This window comes from Dendrobates tinctorius, unplaced genomic scaffold (genome assembly GCF_039654945.1).
Source record: "Dendrobates tinctorius isolate UK_male_01 unplaced genomic scaffold, ASM3965494v1 ptg000017l, whole genome shotgun sequence".
NCBI classification, from domain to species: Eukaryota; Metazoa; Chordata; class Amphibia; order Anura; family Dendrobatidae; genus Dendrobates; species Dendrobates tinctorius.
In genome coordinates this window covers 9,160,983-9,180,934 of record NW_027361685.1, presented here as the reverse complement: position 1 = coordinate 9,180,934, position 19,952 = coordinate 9,160,983, and the positions used below count along the sequence as shown (strand labels likewise).

General features: G+C 45.4%; 2 protein-coding genes and 1 pseudogene across 2 annotated transcripts in view; 1 reads left to right on the top strand and 2 right to left on the bottom strand.

Annotated features, from left to right (window-relative positions):
* Positions 1-6,446: 6,446 nt before the first annotated feature.
* The window catches only part of LOC141082431 (uncharacterized), a 178,187-nt gene continuing 164,681 nt past the window's right edge, over positions 6,447-19,952 (bottom strand). The window contains exon 7 of the mRNA XM_073566374.1: positions 6,447-7,757. Coding sequence (XP_073422475.1) covers positions 6,650-7,757 — 1,108 coding nt within the window. The 3' untranslated portion in view covers positions 6,447-6,649. The remainder of the gene's footprint in view (positions 7,758-19,952) is intronic.
* On the top strand, positions 11,653-12,198 carry LOC141082334 (uncharacterized; annotated as a pseudogene).
* LOC141082333 (oocyte zinc finger protein XlCOF8.4-like) lies at positions 13,714-19,228 on the bottom strand. Its single transcript, XM_073566280.1, has 3 exons — positions 19,214-19,228; positions 14,216-14,395; positions 13,714-14,132 (listed from the first exon to the last, which is right to left on the bottom strand). Exons 1-3 carry the CDS (start codon positions 19,226-19,228, stop codon positions 13,866-13,868), a joined length of 462 nt encoding a protein of 153 aa, XP_073422381.1. The 3' UTR covers positions 13,714-13,865.

The following is a 19,952-nucleotide window of genomic DNA, read 5'->3' as shown; positions in this document are numbered from 1 at the left end:
ACTTACCCTGAAATCGTCCACTGGTCGAATGAACTCATGTGTTTTTTTTCCAAGGTTTTTTCTTCCGCAGAGAGGAATTATTCCGTTGGAGATCGGGAATTGCTGGCTATCAAATTGGCTCTGCAGGAGTGGAGGCATCTTCTTGAAGGAGCTCTTCATCAGGTAGTCATATACACCGATGACAAAAGCCTTGCTTACCTTCAAACTGCACAGAGGCTGAAACTACATCAAGCCCGCTTGGCTTTGTTTTTTGCTTGATTTAATTTTGTTCTTCATTTTCGTCCAGCTGACAAAAATGTCAAGGCAGACACACTTTCCAGAGCCTTTTTGCCTCCTGATCAAGAGGAAGAACCTCAGCACATCACTGAACTCTCAAGGTTAGTTGCTGTCGCTTCTGCTGATCTTACCCGGCTACCCCCTGGGAAAACTTTCGTGTCTGCTCCTGAACGTACTCGTGTCTTTCGGTGGGGTCATGCTTCCAAGTCGGCTGATCATGCCGGTCAGAGGAAGACTCTGCAACTAATCACCCGATACTACTGGTGGCCTGCTATGGCTAAGGATATCCAGGAGTACGTCGTAGCCTGTCCTTCCTGTGCCCGTAACAAGACTGTCAAACGTCTACCTGCTGGTAGGCTTCAGCCTCTACCAATTCCATCCGCCCCCTGGCAGCACATCGCAATGGACTTCATCACCATCCCAGATCTTCCAATCTCATCTGGCTGTTCTGTGGTGTGGGTAGTGGTGGACCGCTTTTCTAAGATGGCTCACTTCATTCTGCTACCCGGTCTTCCTACTGCTTCTGAACTGGCAGATCTGTTCATCCGACACATCTTCGGTCTCCATGGTTTCCCTTTCCACATTGTGTCCGACAGAGGAGTCCATTTCACCTCAAAATTCTGGAGAGCAGTTTGTAAACTGGTAAGAATTGAATGGGATTTTTCCTCGGCATACTATCCCAAATCCAATGGTCAAGTGGAGAGGACTAATCAGATCCTGGCTGGATTCCTGCGTCATTTCGTCAACGAGCTTCACGACGACTGTGTAGACTTACTGTCCTGGGCTGAATTTTCCTACAACAACCAAGTAAGTGAATCTTCTGGAAAGTCTCCCTTTCAGATTGTCTTTGGACTGCAACCCGGAATACCTCTTCCCATCTCCGGATCATCTGGCGTTCCGGCTGCCAATCCTTTCTCTGAAGACTTTTCTAAGGTTTGGAATGACACCAAAACTGCTCTGGAGAAAACCTCCCTGTGCATGAAGAGGCATGCGGACAAGAGACGTTTGGATGCGCCTATCTTTTGCCCCGGAGATGAGGTATGGCTCTCCTCCAAGTATATCCGTCCGAAGTTGCCATCCTACAAATTGGGTCCCCCGTTCATTGGACCATTTGAAGTCTTGAAACAAATCAATCCAGTCTCTTATAAGCTGAAGTTGCCTTCTTCTTTACGTGTGCCTAACTCCATTCATGTTTCTCTCCTCAAACCAGTAGTTTTGAGCCCCTTCTTTAAGGATCCGGGTACCACTCCTGACCCTGTCTCGGAGGATAATGTTTTTGAGGTAAAACATATTCTGGCCATTAAGAAAGTAAGGGGTAAGATATATTACCTGGTGGACTGGAAGGGCTTTGGTCCTGAGGAGAGATCTTGGGAGTCTAGGGAGAACATCCAGGCTCCTCTTCTTAAAAGATTTCACACAGGCTTGAAAAAGAGGAGGCGTAAAGAGGGGGATACTGTTACACCCGGTCCCTGTCCTGGCTCTGCTCCCCGGTCTGCCGCTGCTCCCCATTCAGGGCACTCACCTCGTGCCTTTCACGCTGTCCCTGTGCAGCAGCCAACTCCCTGTATGTCCCATCCTGCTTCTCAGCGTTCAGTTCTCTCCCCTTCCCCCACCTCCTGGCGTCCCGTCGGCAGATCTTCAGCCAGAGCTATTAGGGCAAGCGCACACGCCCCCCTGGCTTCTTAAAGGGACAGCGTGCATTTTTCAAAATTTGTAATTATCCAATGGCAATGCACTGGCTGCTATTTCTGGCCTCTCCTTCATAGGGAGAGCGCCAGCGCAACGAGTATCAGTCATTTCTACATCCGGTTCTGTTGCTAACCTGTCTGTGCTGCGTTAGCAGTCTCTGTGCATTTTCTCATGCTATCTGTCTCCACAGAAATATCCGTATCCTGATAACCCTGGTTATATCTGCAACCATCTGAGCGAAAGCCATCCCGTTCCTCCAACAGCCATCCGAGTCCAAGGACTGTGTCAAGGTTAGCGGAGCCAGCTATTCACCAACTACCCGGATCCAGGACCCGTCTCATTATGGACTCTGCTGTCACTTGTTATCCCTTTTGGTCCCGCTGGGAGAGCTGCCACGTGTCCGGGGTCTAACTGGAGGTAGCACCTGTGTCCTCTGGGTATTCCATTCTGGTCCTGTCTGAGGGGCTTTACTACAGGTACCCGGGGCTCACTAGTTACGCCCCCTTTGGAGCCCCCCGGTCTGTGGTCCCGAGATTCCACTTTAAAAATAAATCTCTGCCTCCGCTTCCATTTGTTACAGCTATTTACCATACGGCAGAGACCTTACACCTGAGATATGTAACGATATAGGATGATATGCTATATACAGTGCCTTGCAAAAGTATTCAGCTCCCTGGAACTTTTCAACCTTTTCCCACATATCATGCTTCAAACATAAAGATACCAAATGTTAATTTTTGGTGAAGAATCAACAACAAGTGGGACACAATTGTGAAGCTGAACGAAATTTATTGGTTATTTTAAATTTTTGTGGAAATACAAAAACTGAAAAGTGGGACGTGCAATGTTATTCAGCCCTTTTAACTTAATACCTTGTTGCGCCACCTTTTGCTGCGATTACTCTGCAAGTGGCTTGGGGTATGTCTCTATCAGTTTTGCTCATTGAGAGACTGAAATTCTTGCCCATTCTTCCTTGGCAAACAGCTCGAGCTCAGTGAGGTTGGATGGAGATCGTTTGTGAATAGCAGTTTTCATCTCTTTCCACAGATTCTCGATTGGATTCAGATCTGGACTTTGACTTGGCCATTCTAACACCTGGATACATTTATTTGTGAACCATTCCATTGTAGCTTTTTCTTTATGTTTGGGATCATTGTCTTGTTGGAACACTAATCTCCATCCCAGTCTCAGGTCTTTTGCAAACTTCAACAGGTTTTCTTCAAGAATGGTCCCATATTTGACTCCATCCATCGTCCCATCAATTTTAACCATCTTCCCTGTCCCTGCTGAAGAAAAGCAGGCCCAAACCATGATGCTGCCACCACCATGTTTGACAGTGGGGATCGTGTGTTCATGGTGATGAGTTGTGTTGCCTTTACGCCAAACATATCGTTTGGCATTATTGCCAAAAAGTTCGATTTTGGTTTTATATGACCAGAGCACCTTCTTCCACATGTTTGGTGTGTCTCCCAGGTGGCTTGTTGCAAACTTTAAATGACACTTTTTATGGATAACTTTGAGAAATGGCTTTCTTCTTGCCACTCTTCCATAAAGGCCAGATTTGTGCAGGGTACGACTGATTGTTGTCCAATGGACAGACTATCCCACCTCAGCTGTAGATCTCTGCAGTTCATCCAGAGTGATCATGGGCATCTTGGCTGCATCTCTGATCAGTCTTCTCTTTGCTTGAGATGAAAGTTTAGAGAGACGGCCGGGTCTTGGTAGATTTGCAGTGGTATGATACTCCTTCTATTTCAATATGATTGCTTGCACAGTGCTCCTTGGGATGTTTAAAGGGAACCTGTCACCCCCCAGGCGTTTTTAAGTAAAAGAGCCACCTTGTGCAGCACTAATGCTGCATTCTGTCAAGGTGGCTCTTTTATTTAACGTCCCTTCCACCGCAGAAATAATTGTTTTAAAAATTGGTCAGACATACCTGATATTTGACAGAGGGGCAGGTCTTTCCCCTCTGGACACAGACGCCTCACATAAGTCATAAGAGAAAAAAGGAACAGCATCCAATCCAGGTGATAGCCGTATCAAAGGTTTATTCTGCCAGTATAAAATACAATGTTTTGGCCATATTGTGGCCTTCTTATTCATCTGGGTTCATGAACTTTGAGCTTGCATCCACTTAGTCCCTGCTGTGCAGTCGGCTGCTTTTTTGCCTCACGTAAGTCAGTCATGTCATGCTTTTGAATTTGGCGCCAACTCCTCAGCGTATTCTGACGTCACCACACGTCTTGCTGCACTGCTGCCCTGCTCAGCTCTGCCCCTACAGGTCACATGGTGCTGACATCATCACAGGTCCTGCTGCACCACTGCTTTGCTGAGCTCCGCCCCTATTGGTCACATGGGGCTGACGTCATCACAGGTCCTGCTGCACCACTGCTCTGGTGAGCTCCGCCCCTACTGGTCACATGGTGCTGATGTCATCACAGGTCCTGCTGCACCACTGCTCTGGTGAGCTCCGCTCCTACTGGTCACATGGTGCTGATGTCATCACAGGTCCTGCTGCACCACTGAAAGAATATTACAGCGTAGGCTTGAAAAAAAGAAATGAATGCTGAGGAGGCTGCGCCAAATTCGAAAGCTGGACATGACTGACGTATGTGAGGCGTCTGTGTCCAGGGGGGAAAGACCTGCTCCCCTGTCAAATATCAGGTATGTCTGACCAATTTTAAAAACGATTATTTCGGCGGTGGAAGGGACGCTAAATAAAAGCGCCACCTTGACAAAATGCAGCATTAGTGCTGCACAAGGTGGCTCTTTTACTTAAAAATGCCTGGGAGGTGACAGGTTCCCTTTAAAGTTTTGGAAATCATTTTGTATCCAAATCCGGCTTTAAACTTCTCCACAACAGTATCACAGACCTGCCTGTTATGTTCCTTGGTCTTCATGATGCTCTCTGTGCTTCAAACAGAACCCTGAGACTATCACAGAGCTGGTGCATTTATACGGAGACTGGATTACACACAGGTGGATTATATTTATCATCAACAGTCATTTGGGACAACATTGGATCATTCAGAGATCCTCAATGAACTTCTGGAGTGAGTTTGCTGCACTGAAAGTAAAGGGGCCAAATAATATTGTATGTCTCACTTTTTAGTAAATTTCGTTCAACTTCACAATTGTCTCCTACTTGTTGTTGATTCTTCACCAAAAATTTACATTTGGTATCTTTATGTTTGAAGCATGATATGTGGGAAAAGGTTGAAAAGTTCCAGGGAGCTGAATACTTTCGTGAGGCCCTGTAATTGTTATACTTCTTCCATATGGTCTTTCAACTTATATACAGTATATATATATATACTGTATATACTGTATGTAAAGGATTTTTCTAAACTATATTTTGGGACAGATTTAGATATGTTTTATATACATACCTGATGATTTCTCTCTACATAATCTCTTGTCTTTACATTTTTTTATGTGTTTTGTTGAAATAAATATTTATTTCATACTGAAATGTTGTTTATGGGAGTAACGTTTGTAGGCTGTGTTGTTGATTTCTACTTCTGAATATATAGAGGACCTCATTTGGGCTTTTTATATATATGGTTAGACAAACGAACTACATAGAGCGGTAAAAGGTGTATACATGATAACCTCATACTGCAGGGAAGACATGTATTCTAGAATACTAAAGAAAGTGATAATACAAAATGACAATATTTAGGAGTATTTCACCAAACTCCATTACAGTCCACAAATCCCCATGTCCCTTTTATCTAATGTCATTACTCACATAACTCTTCACATATTGACTACTGTATTGTCCTCATCACAGACACTACTTACTACCATGTGACACCATTATTTACTCTCACAATGCCCTGCAGCTACTCCTATTAACCTTTGTGTATGCCAACCATACCTGATAATTAGGGATGAGCGACTTTGCCTTTTTTAGGGTCGAGTCAGGTTTCATGAAACCCGACATTCTCAAAAGTCGAGTCGAACTAAATTGGCCGACTATCGTGAAACACGAAACCCAATGCAACTCAATGGGGAATAAAAGTCAGCAGTGAGTGGAGGACAGTAAACACACCTACATGCCGAACCGCTTTTTTAAAGTGCGCATGCCCGGAAGATTTTCGCCGGCATGAATTTTAACCCTAGAGGCGGTGAAATCTCTCTCTCTCCCCCCGGATGCTGCACATGTCATCTCATTGCCCACAGTTTACGTCCTTGCTCATTGGCTGAAAAAAGTCACATGCTGGCATTCTGGGAAAACCGACTTTGGCGCTTGGGTTGACGACCGCATGGCCAACTTTTGCATAAGTCGGCGACTTATGAATCTGGTCGACCTGTTTCGCTCAACTCTACTGCTAATGGCTCTGATGTCATTTTATGTCTAAATTCTGGCTAGAGCTCCCATAAGGTCATCTCATTAGCTGCAATGTTTAGTTGGCGAAAGTTTTTCTAACATGGCAGCTCAGTCTGACATGGCTGTTCAATATATTTAGTACTGATCATTCTCGCACAATGAGTGTTTTTATTTTAACATTGCCAAACATGAGTAATGACAAGGGGTTGTCCGAGTAGTGGTCAACACATTTAAGAAGATACAATTTTGAGTTAAAATATTTCCAACATTTTGAACATGAAAAAAGCTTCTCCCCGTATGACTTCCCTGACGTTTATTAAGAGTTGATTTAGATAGAAAACATTTCCCACATTAAGGACATGAAAAAGGTTTCTCCCCTGTGTGAGTTTTTTGGTGACTAAGAAGAGATGATTTCCTCACAAAACATTTCCCACATTCTGAACAGGAAAAAGGCTTCTCCCCTGTGTGAGTTCTTAGGTGCTTAATCAAATATGATTTCTGGGTAAAACATTTCCCACATTCTGAACAGGAAAAAGGCTTCTCCCCTGTGTGAGTTGTTTGGTGCTTAACCATATCTGATTTCTTTGTAAAACATTTCCCACATTCTGAACAGGAAAAAGGCTTCTCCCCTGTGTGAGTTTTATGGTGAGTAACGAAATGTGATTTATCTGAAAAGCATTTCCCACATTCTGAACAGGAAAAAGGCTTCTCCCCTGTATGAATTTTTTGGTGCCTAACCAAATCTGACTTCTTTGTAAAACATTTCCCACATTCTGAACAGGAAAAAGGCTTCTCCCCTGTGTGAGTTCTATGGTGAGTAACAAAATGTGATTTATGTGCAAAACAGTTCCCACATTCTGAACAGGAAAAAGGCTTCTCCCCCGTGTGAGTTCTTTGGTGCTTAAACAAATCTGATTTCCAGTTAAAACTTTTCCCACATTCTGAACAGGAAAAAGGCTTCTCCCCCGTGTGAGTTCTATGGTGATAAACCAATTGTGATTTCCAGTTAAAACATTTCCCACATTCTGAACAGGAAAAAGGGTTCTCCCCTGTGTGAGTTCGTTGGTGCTTAACCAAATCTGATTTCTTCATAAAACATTTCCCACATTCTGAACAGGAAAAAAGCTTCTCCCCTGTGTGGATTCTCTGGTGCTTAACACAATCTGATTTATTGCTAAAACATTTCCCACATTCTGAACAGGAAAAAGGCTTCTCCCCTCTGTGAGTTCTCTGGTGCTTAACACAATTTGATTTTTTGCTAAAACATTTCCCACATTGTGAACAGGAAAAAGGCTTCTCCCCAGTGTGAGTTTTATGGTGCTTAACCAAATCTGATTTCTGGCTAAAACATTTCCCACATTCTGAACATGAATATGGCTTCTCCCCTGTGTGAATTCTCTCATGTGCAACAAGATGTGAATTCTGAGTAAAACATTTCCCACATTCTGAACAGGAAAATCTATTCTCTGTTATATGAATTTTTTCATGTTTAAGAACAGTCTTTTCAAGAAAACTATTTCCATATTCTGAGTATGAAAATGTCTCCTTTCCTTTAGAATCAATTAATTTTTTAATGCCTATATTGTGACTTTGATTTTCCTTAGTAGTTGGTAATGAACCAAAAGATGGGACCTGTTTCATAGGATCAGATGACAGATCTTTGCTATGAAGGGATGATGGTATATCTGGAGTAATGTCATTAACTTCAATTGGGTCCTGTGAGATCTCAAGATCATCAGATATAAAAATTGAAGATGTCAGCGTTCCCTCTGATCTCCTGGTACAGTCATCTGCTAAAAATAAAACCAATTAATAATTTTGAATAAAATATCCTCAAATTTTATACTTTTGAACATTTCTACTTAAGCTGTCCATAAAAAATACAAGCTTTTTAAAAATATTAAATTATTCTCCAAGACAATGACAGTTCACAGTCTAATGGAAAGCCTCATAGCATGAACCAGTGCATCATGGTGTTCAATGGTTTGTTCATTCTGCTTCCCAAACATGGAATAAAAAGCCACCAAACAATGTTATATAGGTGAAAATTATACCAATAAAACTTCTACTCATCTCACGGAAACACAAGACACCACTAAGGTCCATCATCTGTCAGAGGAAAACCAAAAGGTTTCCACAATATTTGTGGCTCAAAAGCTCTTGAAAAGCAACATGGCTTCCATAAACCAATCCAGCAATATCCGCTCTCCCAAAGTCAAATATCCACTCTCTTCTGAGCCTTGCAGTGCGCCCAAACCATATTTAGCATCCATATATTGGGCATTACTATAGTGAGAAGAACCCACTTAATTTACGGTGTGTGTTTCCTGGAGCACAATCTGGGCATTATGTGTTGGGTAATAAAATGGCAAATGTGCAATTTTCATGTTGCAACATCCAGTGCGAGCTAATTTCCGTAAAGTGTCACTACTCCCATAGAATAATTCACTGAGGGTTATAATTTCCATAATGGAGCCACTTTATGGGGATTTCTACTGCTTTAGTTCCCTGTAATTTTGCTATATTAGGGCATCTGCAGATGGTGTGTCCCCTCTCCACTGGAATCTGCTCCTGCGATGTTTGATTCCATCACCAAGCAGCGCCTTATTTATTGTGCAGGCGTTGCTGGTAATAGAAGAGACGTCAAAACCAGAAGCTCTGGGTGGCGCTGGCTCTGTCCAGCCAATAAGATTAGGGAGCCTGAGACCAGTAGTTTCATCCAGCCTGGCAGTATGGGTTTGTGTGCTGTCCAGCAATCTGGTAGCAATCTGCTACCTGCTTAAGCCAATTAGAAAGCACCAAACCCTACTAAAGCTTGAAGCATATTCCCGGAATCTGCCAGATACCGCCTTGTTCTCCTCTGGTTCAGTCCTCTGTGCTCAGCTGGTGTATTTGTTTCCTGGTGTAATCCCAGCCCGCTTACTGACTACACTTGTGTCTTCTGATTTTGTACTTTCTCTGCCCTCCTGGTTATGACCAACTACCTGACTATTCTTCTTGCCATCTCACTCCACAGAATAGCAGGTAACACCTTGGCCCAAGCCTAGGGGTCTCTGTGTAAGTCCAGATCCATGAAGAGGGGTTAAAGGATGATGAGCAAGGCAATCACTGGGATCTGGAAAATAGAGTAGATAGAGCCAAGCCTTCTCGTGGTGGCCATCTTTTCATCTGCCAGGTGATCACTAACAGTGCTCCCAATACATTGTGTCTGCAAAGTATTCCATCAAGATCTGGGTACGAATAGCTAAATGGCGCTCCTTCCTTTCTTACCCTACCATGTGCCCAGAGAGTAGTGTACAAACATATATAGGGGATTGTTGGATTCAAGAGACATTGGGAAATCATTTGTAAGGTCCATTTGTTTCCTATTATCCTGGTGAACACTCTCTGGGTAATTAGAGTTTGGGGCTCGGTGGCTCTTGGCAATCTAAACCATCGTAAGGGCCAATATTTTCTGTCAGATGAGTTTCAAGAAATATTAGACATTTACGGATAACTTCTTATAATAGTGCAGAGCTGATGTGTCTTAAATTTAGATCTCAGGCATTTGGCAGAGGTAATGGAGACCTTATTTTAAAGGCTACCAGGTAGTTGCAGACTCACATAAGTGAGGCAGGCCGATCCCACCATCATCAGACTACCATACAAAATGAACCTGTACAAAAAGAACTAGAATAAAAAAACATGTTACCGTATTTTTTGGATTATAAGACGCTCCGAATTATAAGACACACCCCAAATTGTGAGGAGAAAAATAGGAAAAATTATTTTTAATAACACGGTGGTGCTTCTTATAATCCATGCGTCTTATTGCTGTGGTGAAGTGGGGTCCCATAGTTGCTGCTGGAGGAGGCAGGAGTGGGGTGATGCTGCAGGCCACAGGGTGGGATGAGGGGGTGTCCGATGAGTAGTGCGCCACTGAGAGAGTTTGGTGCTGCTGGAGTGCCTGGCACTGCTGCCCAGGGTGTCCGCTGCTGCTGCCTGGTGTGTCCGCCGCTGCTGGGGGCTCTGCTGACATTTTGTGAAAGGCCAGAGCCCCCCGCATATCCGTGGTTTCCTCCTGTGCGGAAGACTCCGTGAACATGGCAGCCTGGGGGCGACGCATGCGCAGATGGAGATCTCGGTATCAAGATCTCGGGAGATGAGATTTCAGCTCTGAAATTAGATCTTGGGATTCTAGGAAGACAACAGCATCATTACCCTCCGCTTTCTCTTACAGGCCCATCATAATATTTTTCTTCAAGTGATTTTCTATCTTGTCAGCACATTCTACGTACGCTGTCATTTGGCTTTATAGTTACAGAACTGGGCAGGTAACGGTCAGCATTTTGAGGTGGATGGATCCTCCAGGTTCTAAGTTCTATAGAAAAGGGCTTTCAATGCCCAAAGTCATTTGAACAGTTTTGGGTGGAGGAGAATGTTGTGGTCTAGAGGCAAAATGGTGACCATGGTAATACGGCCGGACTACACCACCGATAAAACAGCCACAGCCGGTGACTGAGAGGAATCTGTGACTTCTCTGCATTCAGTGGTTACTACTCACCTGGGTAGTCATATGTGGGAATCTCCTCTTTACACCGCTCATCACCCCTCACATATGTCTCTGTAGTATTAATATGGGTCAGATCTTCACCCTGAAACAAATATTGTAAAAGTCACCGACAGATGGAGAAGTCCCATCTATGATCAGCTCTAATCCTACCATCTCCACCGTTCTCATTACACAAGTTGTTGAAATATGTTTAGTGCAACAACTCCATTCCTGTCAATGAGTGTTTTGTTTCTAGATTTGTATGCTGTCTATAAAGTTTTAAAAAAAAACTCCCAGAGGCTCACACGGGAAGAGCATGTGACTGTATTTTCTGTTTACCTGCTGGATGTAGAAGGACATAGATCTGGGGATTTATTCTGACGGAATATAGGCTGAACTGGATGGACACATGGCTTTTTTCGGCCTTGCTAACTATGTTATTATGTTTAAGAGCACCTTGTTTGTAAAATGCAAAAATCTCTCTATGGACTTAAGCAGTCGGCAAGAGCTTGGAACTCGAAAATGAACAAGGATTTGAGGGATGAAGGATTTAAGAGATCTCAAGCTGATCCATGCTTGTACACGAAAAATGTAGCGGCGAAGGAGTGGATGTATGTTCTCCTATATGTAGACGATGTAATCATGTCTTATCAAGATGAAAAGGAAATTGCAAAGCTAGGAGAAATTCTCAACCAGCACTTTTGAGACTAAGGACATTAGAAATATGACGTATTATTTGGGAATCCAAATCCATAGAGATGAAGATGGGAGTTTTCTTCTTGACCAAAGTTCTAAAATTTCCGCAATCCTAAACCAGTTTGGAATGTCAGAAAGCAAAGGTGCGTCAACACCAATGGATCCATCCTACTTAAAGTTAGAAGGAGATCTGCTACCCAGCAATGAGAGTTAAAGACAAGCAGTGGGGGCGCTTCTGTACATAGCAACCGCAACTCGTTCGGATATCACAACCACAGACTGTCGTCGTGTAAGCAAGCCACGCCAAAGAGAGTGGAATGCAATTAGGAGAATTCTTTGAGAAACTCTAAGGCTAAATCTTAGGATTTCTGCATCAGGAGATCTCACTCTCAGAGGTTATGTGGATGCAGATTGGGCTGGAGATTCAAGCGATCGGAAATCAACAAGTGGTTACTTGTTCTAATTAGGAGAAAATTTAATTTCTTGGTCCAACAGAAAACAAGTGCCAGTCGCATTATCTTCTACAGAAGCAGAATATATGTCTGCTGCTTATGCAAGTCAAGAAATAATTTGGTTGAAACAACTTTTGGAAGATTTTGGCAAGCCATTAGCTCAACCAACAGTTACCTTGCCAGCAGTAAGATTAGTGCAAGGACTAAGCACATTGATGTAAAACATCACCACTTACGTGACTTAGTAGAACGTGGTTTACTCTAGTTTGTTTATTGCGAGTCTGACAAGATGATAGCTGATGGTATGACAAAGCCATTATCAAGAGCCAAGTTTGTGGACTTCAGAACCGCAATGGGACTAACAGGGTAAGTCGTTGTTGAGTGGGGTGTATGAGTGTTTAGTTGACAGTTTTGTATGATGTTTTAAAAGTTAAAAAAAACCTCCCAGAGGCTCACACAGGGAAAGCATGTGATTGTATTTCTTGTTTTCCTGTCTGTGTATGAGAGAAGCAACCTTCTGTAGATGCTGCATAGATAGAGACACAGAAATGATTTATTCCTGATCTATTAAGCTGATCATATATTGTTCCTGATTGTTCTCGAATAAACAAGTTCTGTTGTCACACTCTTGGAGAGAATCATGAGTAATCCGCTGCCAACATAAGTTCTGTGACGTATTTAGAGAAGTATAGAGTCTAAATCACGTCAAATAATTATTCTCGTCTACTCCTTCTTGGTCAGATCTCTTCTGAAACACTGTGTCCAGTTCTGGGCACCACATTTTAAAAAAGCATTGAAAAGCGAGATCAAGTTCAGAGAAGAGCTACCAGGATGGTGAGATAAAACAAGACTGAGCACAAGACCTTCACAGCCGTCTACACATCATAGGGGGGGATCTCCTGACACCTTATCTCCACCTACCTGATGATCCTGAGGGACATTGGGATCTTCTTGGTTACAGTCCTGTGGAAGAAGAGGACGGGGACATCTCTCTGGTGTTGTCCTCTTACTGGATAGATCTGGAGGAAACACATACAGGGACTGAATTCATTCTCTACATACAGATAACTATAGGCCGTGTGTATTTAGGCTGAGTTCACATGTGGCTTTTTTTCGCGTTTCCGCAGCGGTTTTAACCGCGCGATTTTGCCGCGAAAAATAAGCATCCCATGCATTCCGCAATGCTGTGGTTTTCACCGCGGCGGAATCGCTTCACGGTAAAAAACGCAGCATGCTCATTAATTTCGCGGAATCGCGGCGATCCCGCACCCATAGGGATGCATTGTTCTGCTTACTTTCTGCATGTGGCTGTGCACACCATGCGAAATGAACATTTGCGGATGGTACCCACGGTCCGGAGGAGAGGAGACTGTCCTTCGGGCTTTGGGCACCACATCACTGTAAAAAATAGAATTTAAAATAAAAAATATTGTTATTCTCACCTTCCGACATCCCGCGCAGCCTTCCCGCCTCTCTCCACGCTCCCGGTCCCAGTAAGCCTTTGCGAGCGATGATGTCCGTTCTCGCGGGATCGCGAAGTCTCGCGGTCATTCGCGTGACGTCATCGCAAAGGACCGCGAGACGTCGCGATCCCACGAGAACAGACGTCATCGCGGTAATTGTCGCAAAGGATTACTGGGACCGGGAGCGTGGAGAGAGGCGAGAAGGCTGCGCGGGACATCGGAAGGTGAGAATAACAATATTTTTTTTTTTATTACTATTTTTTACATTCCATCTTTTACTATTGATGCCGCATAGGTGGCCTCAATAGTAAAAAGTTGGTCACACTCGTCAAACTCTATGTTTGATGTGTGTGACCAACCTGTCAATCAGTTCTCCAAGCGATGCTCCAGATCACTTGGATAACGCTAGCAATTCTGCAAGCTAATTACGCTTGCAAAATGCTAGTTTTTCCGTGGGAAAATCGCGAGAATTTAAAATGCAATTTTCCCGCGGAATGGAATTCCGAAATTTTCGCGGGAATTTCCGCGAGAGTTCCGCTACGTGTGAACCCAGTCTTAGTCCTATTACCTGGAGATGTGAGGGGCTGGGGAACCTCCATTATGACATTCTTGTACAGATCTCTGTGTCCTTCTAAATACTCCCACTCCTCCATGGAGAAATAGACAGCGACATCCTGACACCTTATAGGAACCTGACACATACAATGATACCATCATCCCCCCGATCTCTTCATAGCGTTACTGTATAATGTCCCAGCATTCCCAGCAGTGTCACCTCTCCAGTCAGCAGCTCAATCATCTTGTGGATGAGTTCTAAGACCTTCTGGTCATTCATGTCCTCATGGATCAGGGGGTGAGGTGGAGGCCCCGTGATTGGGCTCAGGGGTCTTCCCCATCCCTCAGACACAGGGTCCTGACAGCGATCACTAGAGGTCTTCTTCACCACGGTGTAATCCTGGTTATGGAGAGACACATTAATAAATCTCACTACAGACATTTCCAGAGTCCTCACCTCTCCAGTTCTGTCCATCTGTTATTCCCATAGATAAGAATGATGTAATGTGACGTCATCAGAATCTCTCACCTCTCCAGTGAGACGGAAGAGGATCTCTAGGGTGAGGTGTAACATCCTCTCCGCCATCTTGTCTCTGTCCATATCCATCCTTGATGGGTAAATTAGGAAAACTCTCTTTTGTAGAAGATCTTCACTGAGAGGATCCAATATTGTAGAGACCTGAATGAGAAGATGATCCGATGTAACATCATAAGAATCCTGTGTAATAATACAATTACTGGAGATAATAAGGGAAACATATGAGGAGATTTATTATCTTACAGGGTTTAGTTTTCTCCCCTGACATCTACTAATAAAACCTATATATTTAGGCCACAGACAACAAGCAGTTTCCTCCTCGGAGTCGGCAGCTGAACACGTTCCTCATAGACTCATCTTCCATAACGCTAATTCTCCTCTCATTACCGACACTGGAATCGGCATTAGCAATACTGCAGGAGATATTCATTACACGCGACATGAGAAATAACTCCTTCATGATGAGGACGACATCTTCATCTTCTACTGCGGCTCTAGAGACAGATGTGGCCAGAGTCGGTCACTGCCTCCATCCCCACCGGCCGTCTATATGAAGGTTTCCCGTCTTCCCCGCACTGGAATCTTCTCTCACGTTAGATCTCAGCTCTGAGTCACACACAGAAGTTTGAGGCTTTTCTGGAAGAACAGGACAGGAGAGATCTGAGGCCGATGTCTCCATGTACAGGGTTTCCCCTCGGGATAAGAGGCTTTTCTATCCCTTTCCCCCAATTAGAGGGGACACCTGTGGATATCGGGGTCTTTACCGGCTGCAGTCCTGGGGGGATTTCCTCGGTAACGTGGACGTTGGACAATCGTCACCATCAATTCCCATCAGAGTGAAGGAACATCGCTCCTCTATTCAGCTCTATGGATCCAGGATGAAATCCACTGCGGCCCCTGCAAGAAAAGAGCGAAGTCTGGTGAGACCCCCGAGTCCGGAGATTTCTACAGCTGCTCTGTGCGCACAGGACCTGTGATGAGGTCACAGGAGGGGAGGAGTCAGGAGTCACATGATCAGGGGCCTCAGTGTGTGCAGGACTCTGCTGTGCTGGTTGTCATGGTGCTGGATGAGGGGAAGTTTCTGTGTGGAGTCAGGAGGGGTTTATAGGGTGGATGTAGCAGAGGCGCGTGTGTACGAGGTGTACGGAGCGGAGCCGTGTATGTACGAGGTGTACGGAGCGGAGCCGTGTGTGTGAGGTGTACGGAGCGGAGCCATGTGTGTACGGGGTATACGGAGCGGGGCCGTGTGTGTACGAGGTGTACGGAGCAGAGCCGCATGTGTACAAGGTGTACGGAGCGGAGCCGTGTGTGTACAAGGTGTACGGAGCGGAGCCGTGTGTGTACGAGGTGTACGGAGCGGGGCCACATGTGTACGGAGCAGAGTCGCATGTGTACGAGGTGTACGGAGCGGAGCCGTGTGTGTACGGGGTGTACAGAGCGGGGCCGTGTGTTTACAAGGTGTACAGAGCGGAGCCGTGTGTGTACGAGGTGTACGGAGCGGAGCCGTGTGTGTACGAGGTGTACGGAGCGGAGCCGTGTGTGTATGAGGTGTACGGAACGGAGCCGTGTGTGTACAAGGTGTACAGAGCGGAGCCACGTGTACGAGCTGTACGGAGTGGGGCCACGTGTACGGAGCAGAGCCGCATGTGTACGAGGTGTACGGAGTGGAGCCGCGTGTGTACGAGGTGTACGGAGCGGAGCCGTGTTTGTACGAGGTGTACGGAGCAGAGCTGTGTGTGTACGAGGTGTACGGAGCGGAGCCCTGTGTTTACGAGGTGTACGGAGCAGAGCCACATGTGTACGAGGTGTACGGAGTGGAGAAGTGTGTGTACGAGGTGTACGGAGCAGAGCCCTGTGTGTACGAGGTGTACGGAGCGGAGCTGTGTGTGTACGAGGTGTACGGAGTGGAGCCCTGTGTTTACGAGGTGTACAGAGCAGAATCGCTTGTGTACGAGGTGTACGGAGCAGAACAGTGTGTATGAGGTGTACGGAGTGGAGAAGTGTGTGTGCGAGGTGTACAGAGCGGAGCTGCGTGTGTACGAGGTATACGGAGCGGAGCCCTGTGTGTATGAGGTGTACAGAGCAGAATCGCTTGTGTACGAGGTGTACGGAGCAGAACCGTGTGTATGAGGTGTGCGGAGCAGGGCCGTGCGTACAAGGTGTATGGAGCGGAGCCGTGTGTACGAGGTGTACGGAGCGGAGCCGCGTGTGTAGGAGGTGTACGGTGCGGAGCCGCATGTGTGTGAGATGTACAGAGCGGAGCCTCATCTGTACGAAGTGTACGGAGCGGAGCCCTGTGTACAGGGTGTTTGGAGCGGAGCCGCATTTGTGCCGACCCATCTGTGTACTCTGTATACCCCATCTTCAGTCACAGACCCATCTGTGTATGCTGTATACACCCGTATACCCCAAGCTTTGGTCACAGACCCCTCTGTGTATGCTGTATACACCCAAATACCCCAGCTTTGGTTGAGGACCCCCCTGTGTACGCTGTATACACCCGTATATCCCCAGCTTCAGTTGGAGACCCTTCTGTGTATGCTGTATACACCTGTATTCCCCCAGCTTCAGTTGCAGACCCCTCTGTGTACTCTGTATACACCCGCATACCCCCAGGTTCGGTTCCAGACCCCTGTGTGTAAGCTGTTGTGAATTCGCTTTCTGGCCTACCTCTGGTTACTACTGAACATAGTGGAGCTGGTCAAATTGACAGAGGGGTTGTGAGTTCTCTTTCTGGGCTCCCTCTGGTGGTTACTGGAGGTAATGGAGCTGATCTGATTAACAGAGGCTTGCCACCTGATAATGAGGACGACGATTGGAGATCTGGGGTTTCAGACTGAATTTAAGACAGCCAACTCCCTCTATCCCTGCTGGTGATTTTTTCCTGCCTCCTGAGGTCTTAGTTTCCAGCTCAGTCCCTGCATGTTCAGCTAAGTGTTATTTTGCTATTCTGTTCACATTTGATCTGGTTTTGTCTATTTCAGTTTTGTGCGGGTCAGCCAGCTCCGGCTGGGGCTGTGCTGAATCTCCATCCATATGTTACTGCTTGTGCCAGTTTGTTTTCATCCCTTATTAGATTGGCCTCTTTTTGCTCTGCTTTCAGAATATACCAGAGTGCTGATATAGTGGGTGAAGTCATGCAACTTCAGTATTTTTTGCATCAGACGTGTTGGACTTTTTGGCAGGGTTTTTTGCGTGATTGCAGACAGTGTCTTTCCTTTCCTCTCCTGTCTAGTTAGTGTGGGCCCCATCATTTGGTCAGTCTATTTTCCTGCCTACGTTTGCGTTTTCATCTTGTCTCACTGACAATATGTTTGGGGGCTATCTTCCTTTGGGGTCTACTTCGGGGCAGTTTAGATTTCCCCTTTCTTCCTTTAGGCTTAGTTAGCTCTCCGGCTGTGCCAAGGCGTCTAGGATCATCGCAGGCACCCTCCACGGCTACTGATAGTTGTGTGGATAGGATCAGAGGTCTGCAATCTGTCTAGTTACCAACTTCTCTGGTTTTCTGTGGCTTAGCTTGGGCTTGCTCTCCTCCTCGGTGACCCAATCATAACAGTATGCTGTATACAACCATATACCCCCAGGTTTGGTTGCAGACCCCTGTGTGTATGCTGTATACATCTGTATGCCCCCAGCTTCGGTCGCAGACCCCTGTGTACACTGTATACACACGTATACCCACAGCTTCTGTCGCAGACCCCTGTGTACACTGTATACACCCATATACCCCCAGCTTCGGTCACAGACCCCTGTGTGTAGGCTGTACACACCCGTATATCCCCAGCTTCAGTCGCAGACTCCTGTGTACACTGTATACACATGTAGACCCCTAGCTTTGGTTGCAAACCCCGGTGTACACTGTATACACCTGTAAACCCCCAGCTTCGGTCATAGACCCCTCTGTGTATGCTGTATACACCTGTATACCCCCAGCTTTGGACGCAGACACCTGTGTACGCTGTATACACCCGTATACCCCCAGCTTCGGTAGCAGACCCCACAGTGTACACTGTTTACACCTGTATATCCCCAGCTTCGGTCACAGACCCTGCATCTCTCACACTGTAGAACTGAACCCGGACACACACGGTAAAACTGCGGTCGTTGGTCTCTCGCACTTATACCGATAACATAAGATGGAGTCAGACGAACCCTCCTACAAAACTTGAGAACAAAGTCATTACTACAGGACTGTGTGAGAAAGGGATTTATTCTACAAGAAATGCTGGGGCCACAAATGAGAGAATCCGGGCCCCGTGGCTGGATACTCCGGGCCCCCAGCGTGTTAGGACCAGACGGGGTCTTTGTCTCTGGAGCTTCTCTACTAGGGATAATGAGACTCTGATCTTGGTCATCCATATGGATAATGGAATTACAAAGCTTCTCATATAATTTCCGTGTTAAACACGAATGGCACATCTACAGCACACGGACGGCTCATGTACAGCACACGTACGGCACATGTACAGCACACGGACGACACATGTACAGCACACAGACGGCACATTTACACGGACTCATAGACTTGTATTGGCCCTTTGTCATCTGTGCTGCTGGGAAAACATGGACATGAGAGCAGCACCATAGGTCAAATAGGGGACACGTGGCATCTGTGAAAAACATGACAGGTCGTGTGAAGGTGCCGTACAATCACATAATAGAAAACATTAGCAGAATTACCGTCTTTTTGTACATCCTACCTCACAAACAGCAGAATAAAAAGTGATAAATAACAAGTCCTACATGTCCCCCAAACTACTCTGCTAAATCCCCTCTGGCTCTGTGGATGATGGTTGGAAAAATAAGAATTGAGGGTGAAAAGATCATTTTTGAGGAAAAAATTTCATTTTTTAATTGTACGACTGTACGTTATAAACTTCTGTGAAGCCCATGGGGGTTCAAAGTTCTCACCACACATCTACAGTTGTGGCCAAAAATATTGACACCCCTGCAATTCTGTCAGATAATACTCAGTTTCTTCCTGAAAATGATTGCAAACACAAATTCTTTGGTATTATCTTCATTTAATTTGTCTTAAATGAAAAAACACAAAAGAGAATGAAGCAAAAAGCAAAACATTGATCATTTCACACAAAACTCCAAAAATGGGCCAGACAAAAGTATTGGCACCCTCAGCCTAATACTTGGTTGCACAACCTTTAGCCAAAATAACTGCGACCAACCGCTTCTGGTAACCATCAATGAGTTTCTTACAATGCTCTGCTGGAATTTTAGACCATTCTTCTTTGGCAAACTACTCCAGGTCCCTGATATTTGAAGGGTGCCTTCTCCAAACTGCCATTTTTAGATCTCTCCACAGGTGTTCTATGGGATTCAGGTCTGGACTCATTGCTGGCCACCTTAGAAGTCTCCAGTGCTTTCTCTCAAACCATTTTCTAGTGCTTTTTGAAGTGTGTTT

Excerpts from the sequence above, each read along its gene's own strand:
- LOC141082333 (XM_073566280.1), bottom strand. Across the intron at positions 14,133-14,215 it reads TTGAGCTGCTGACTGGAGAG|GTTCCTATAAGGTGTCAGGA; the intron begins GTGACACTGCTG and ends TGTATGTGTCAG.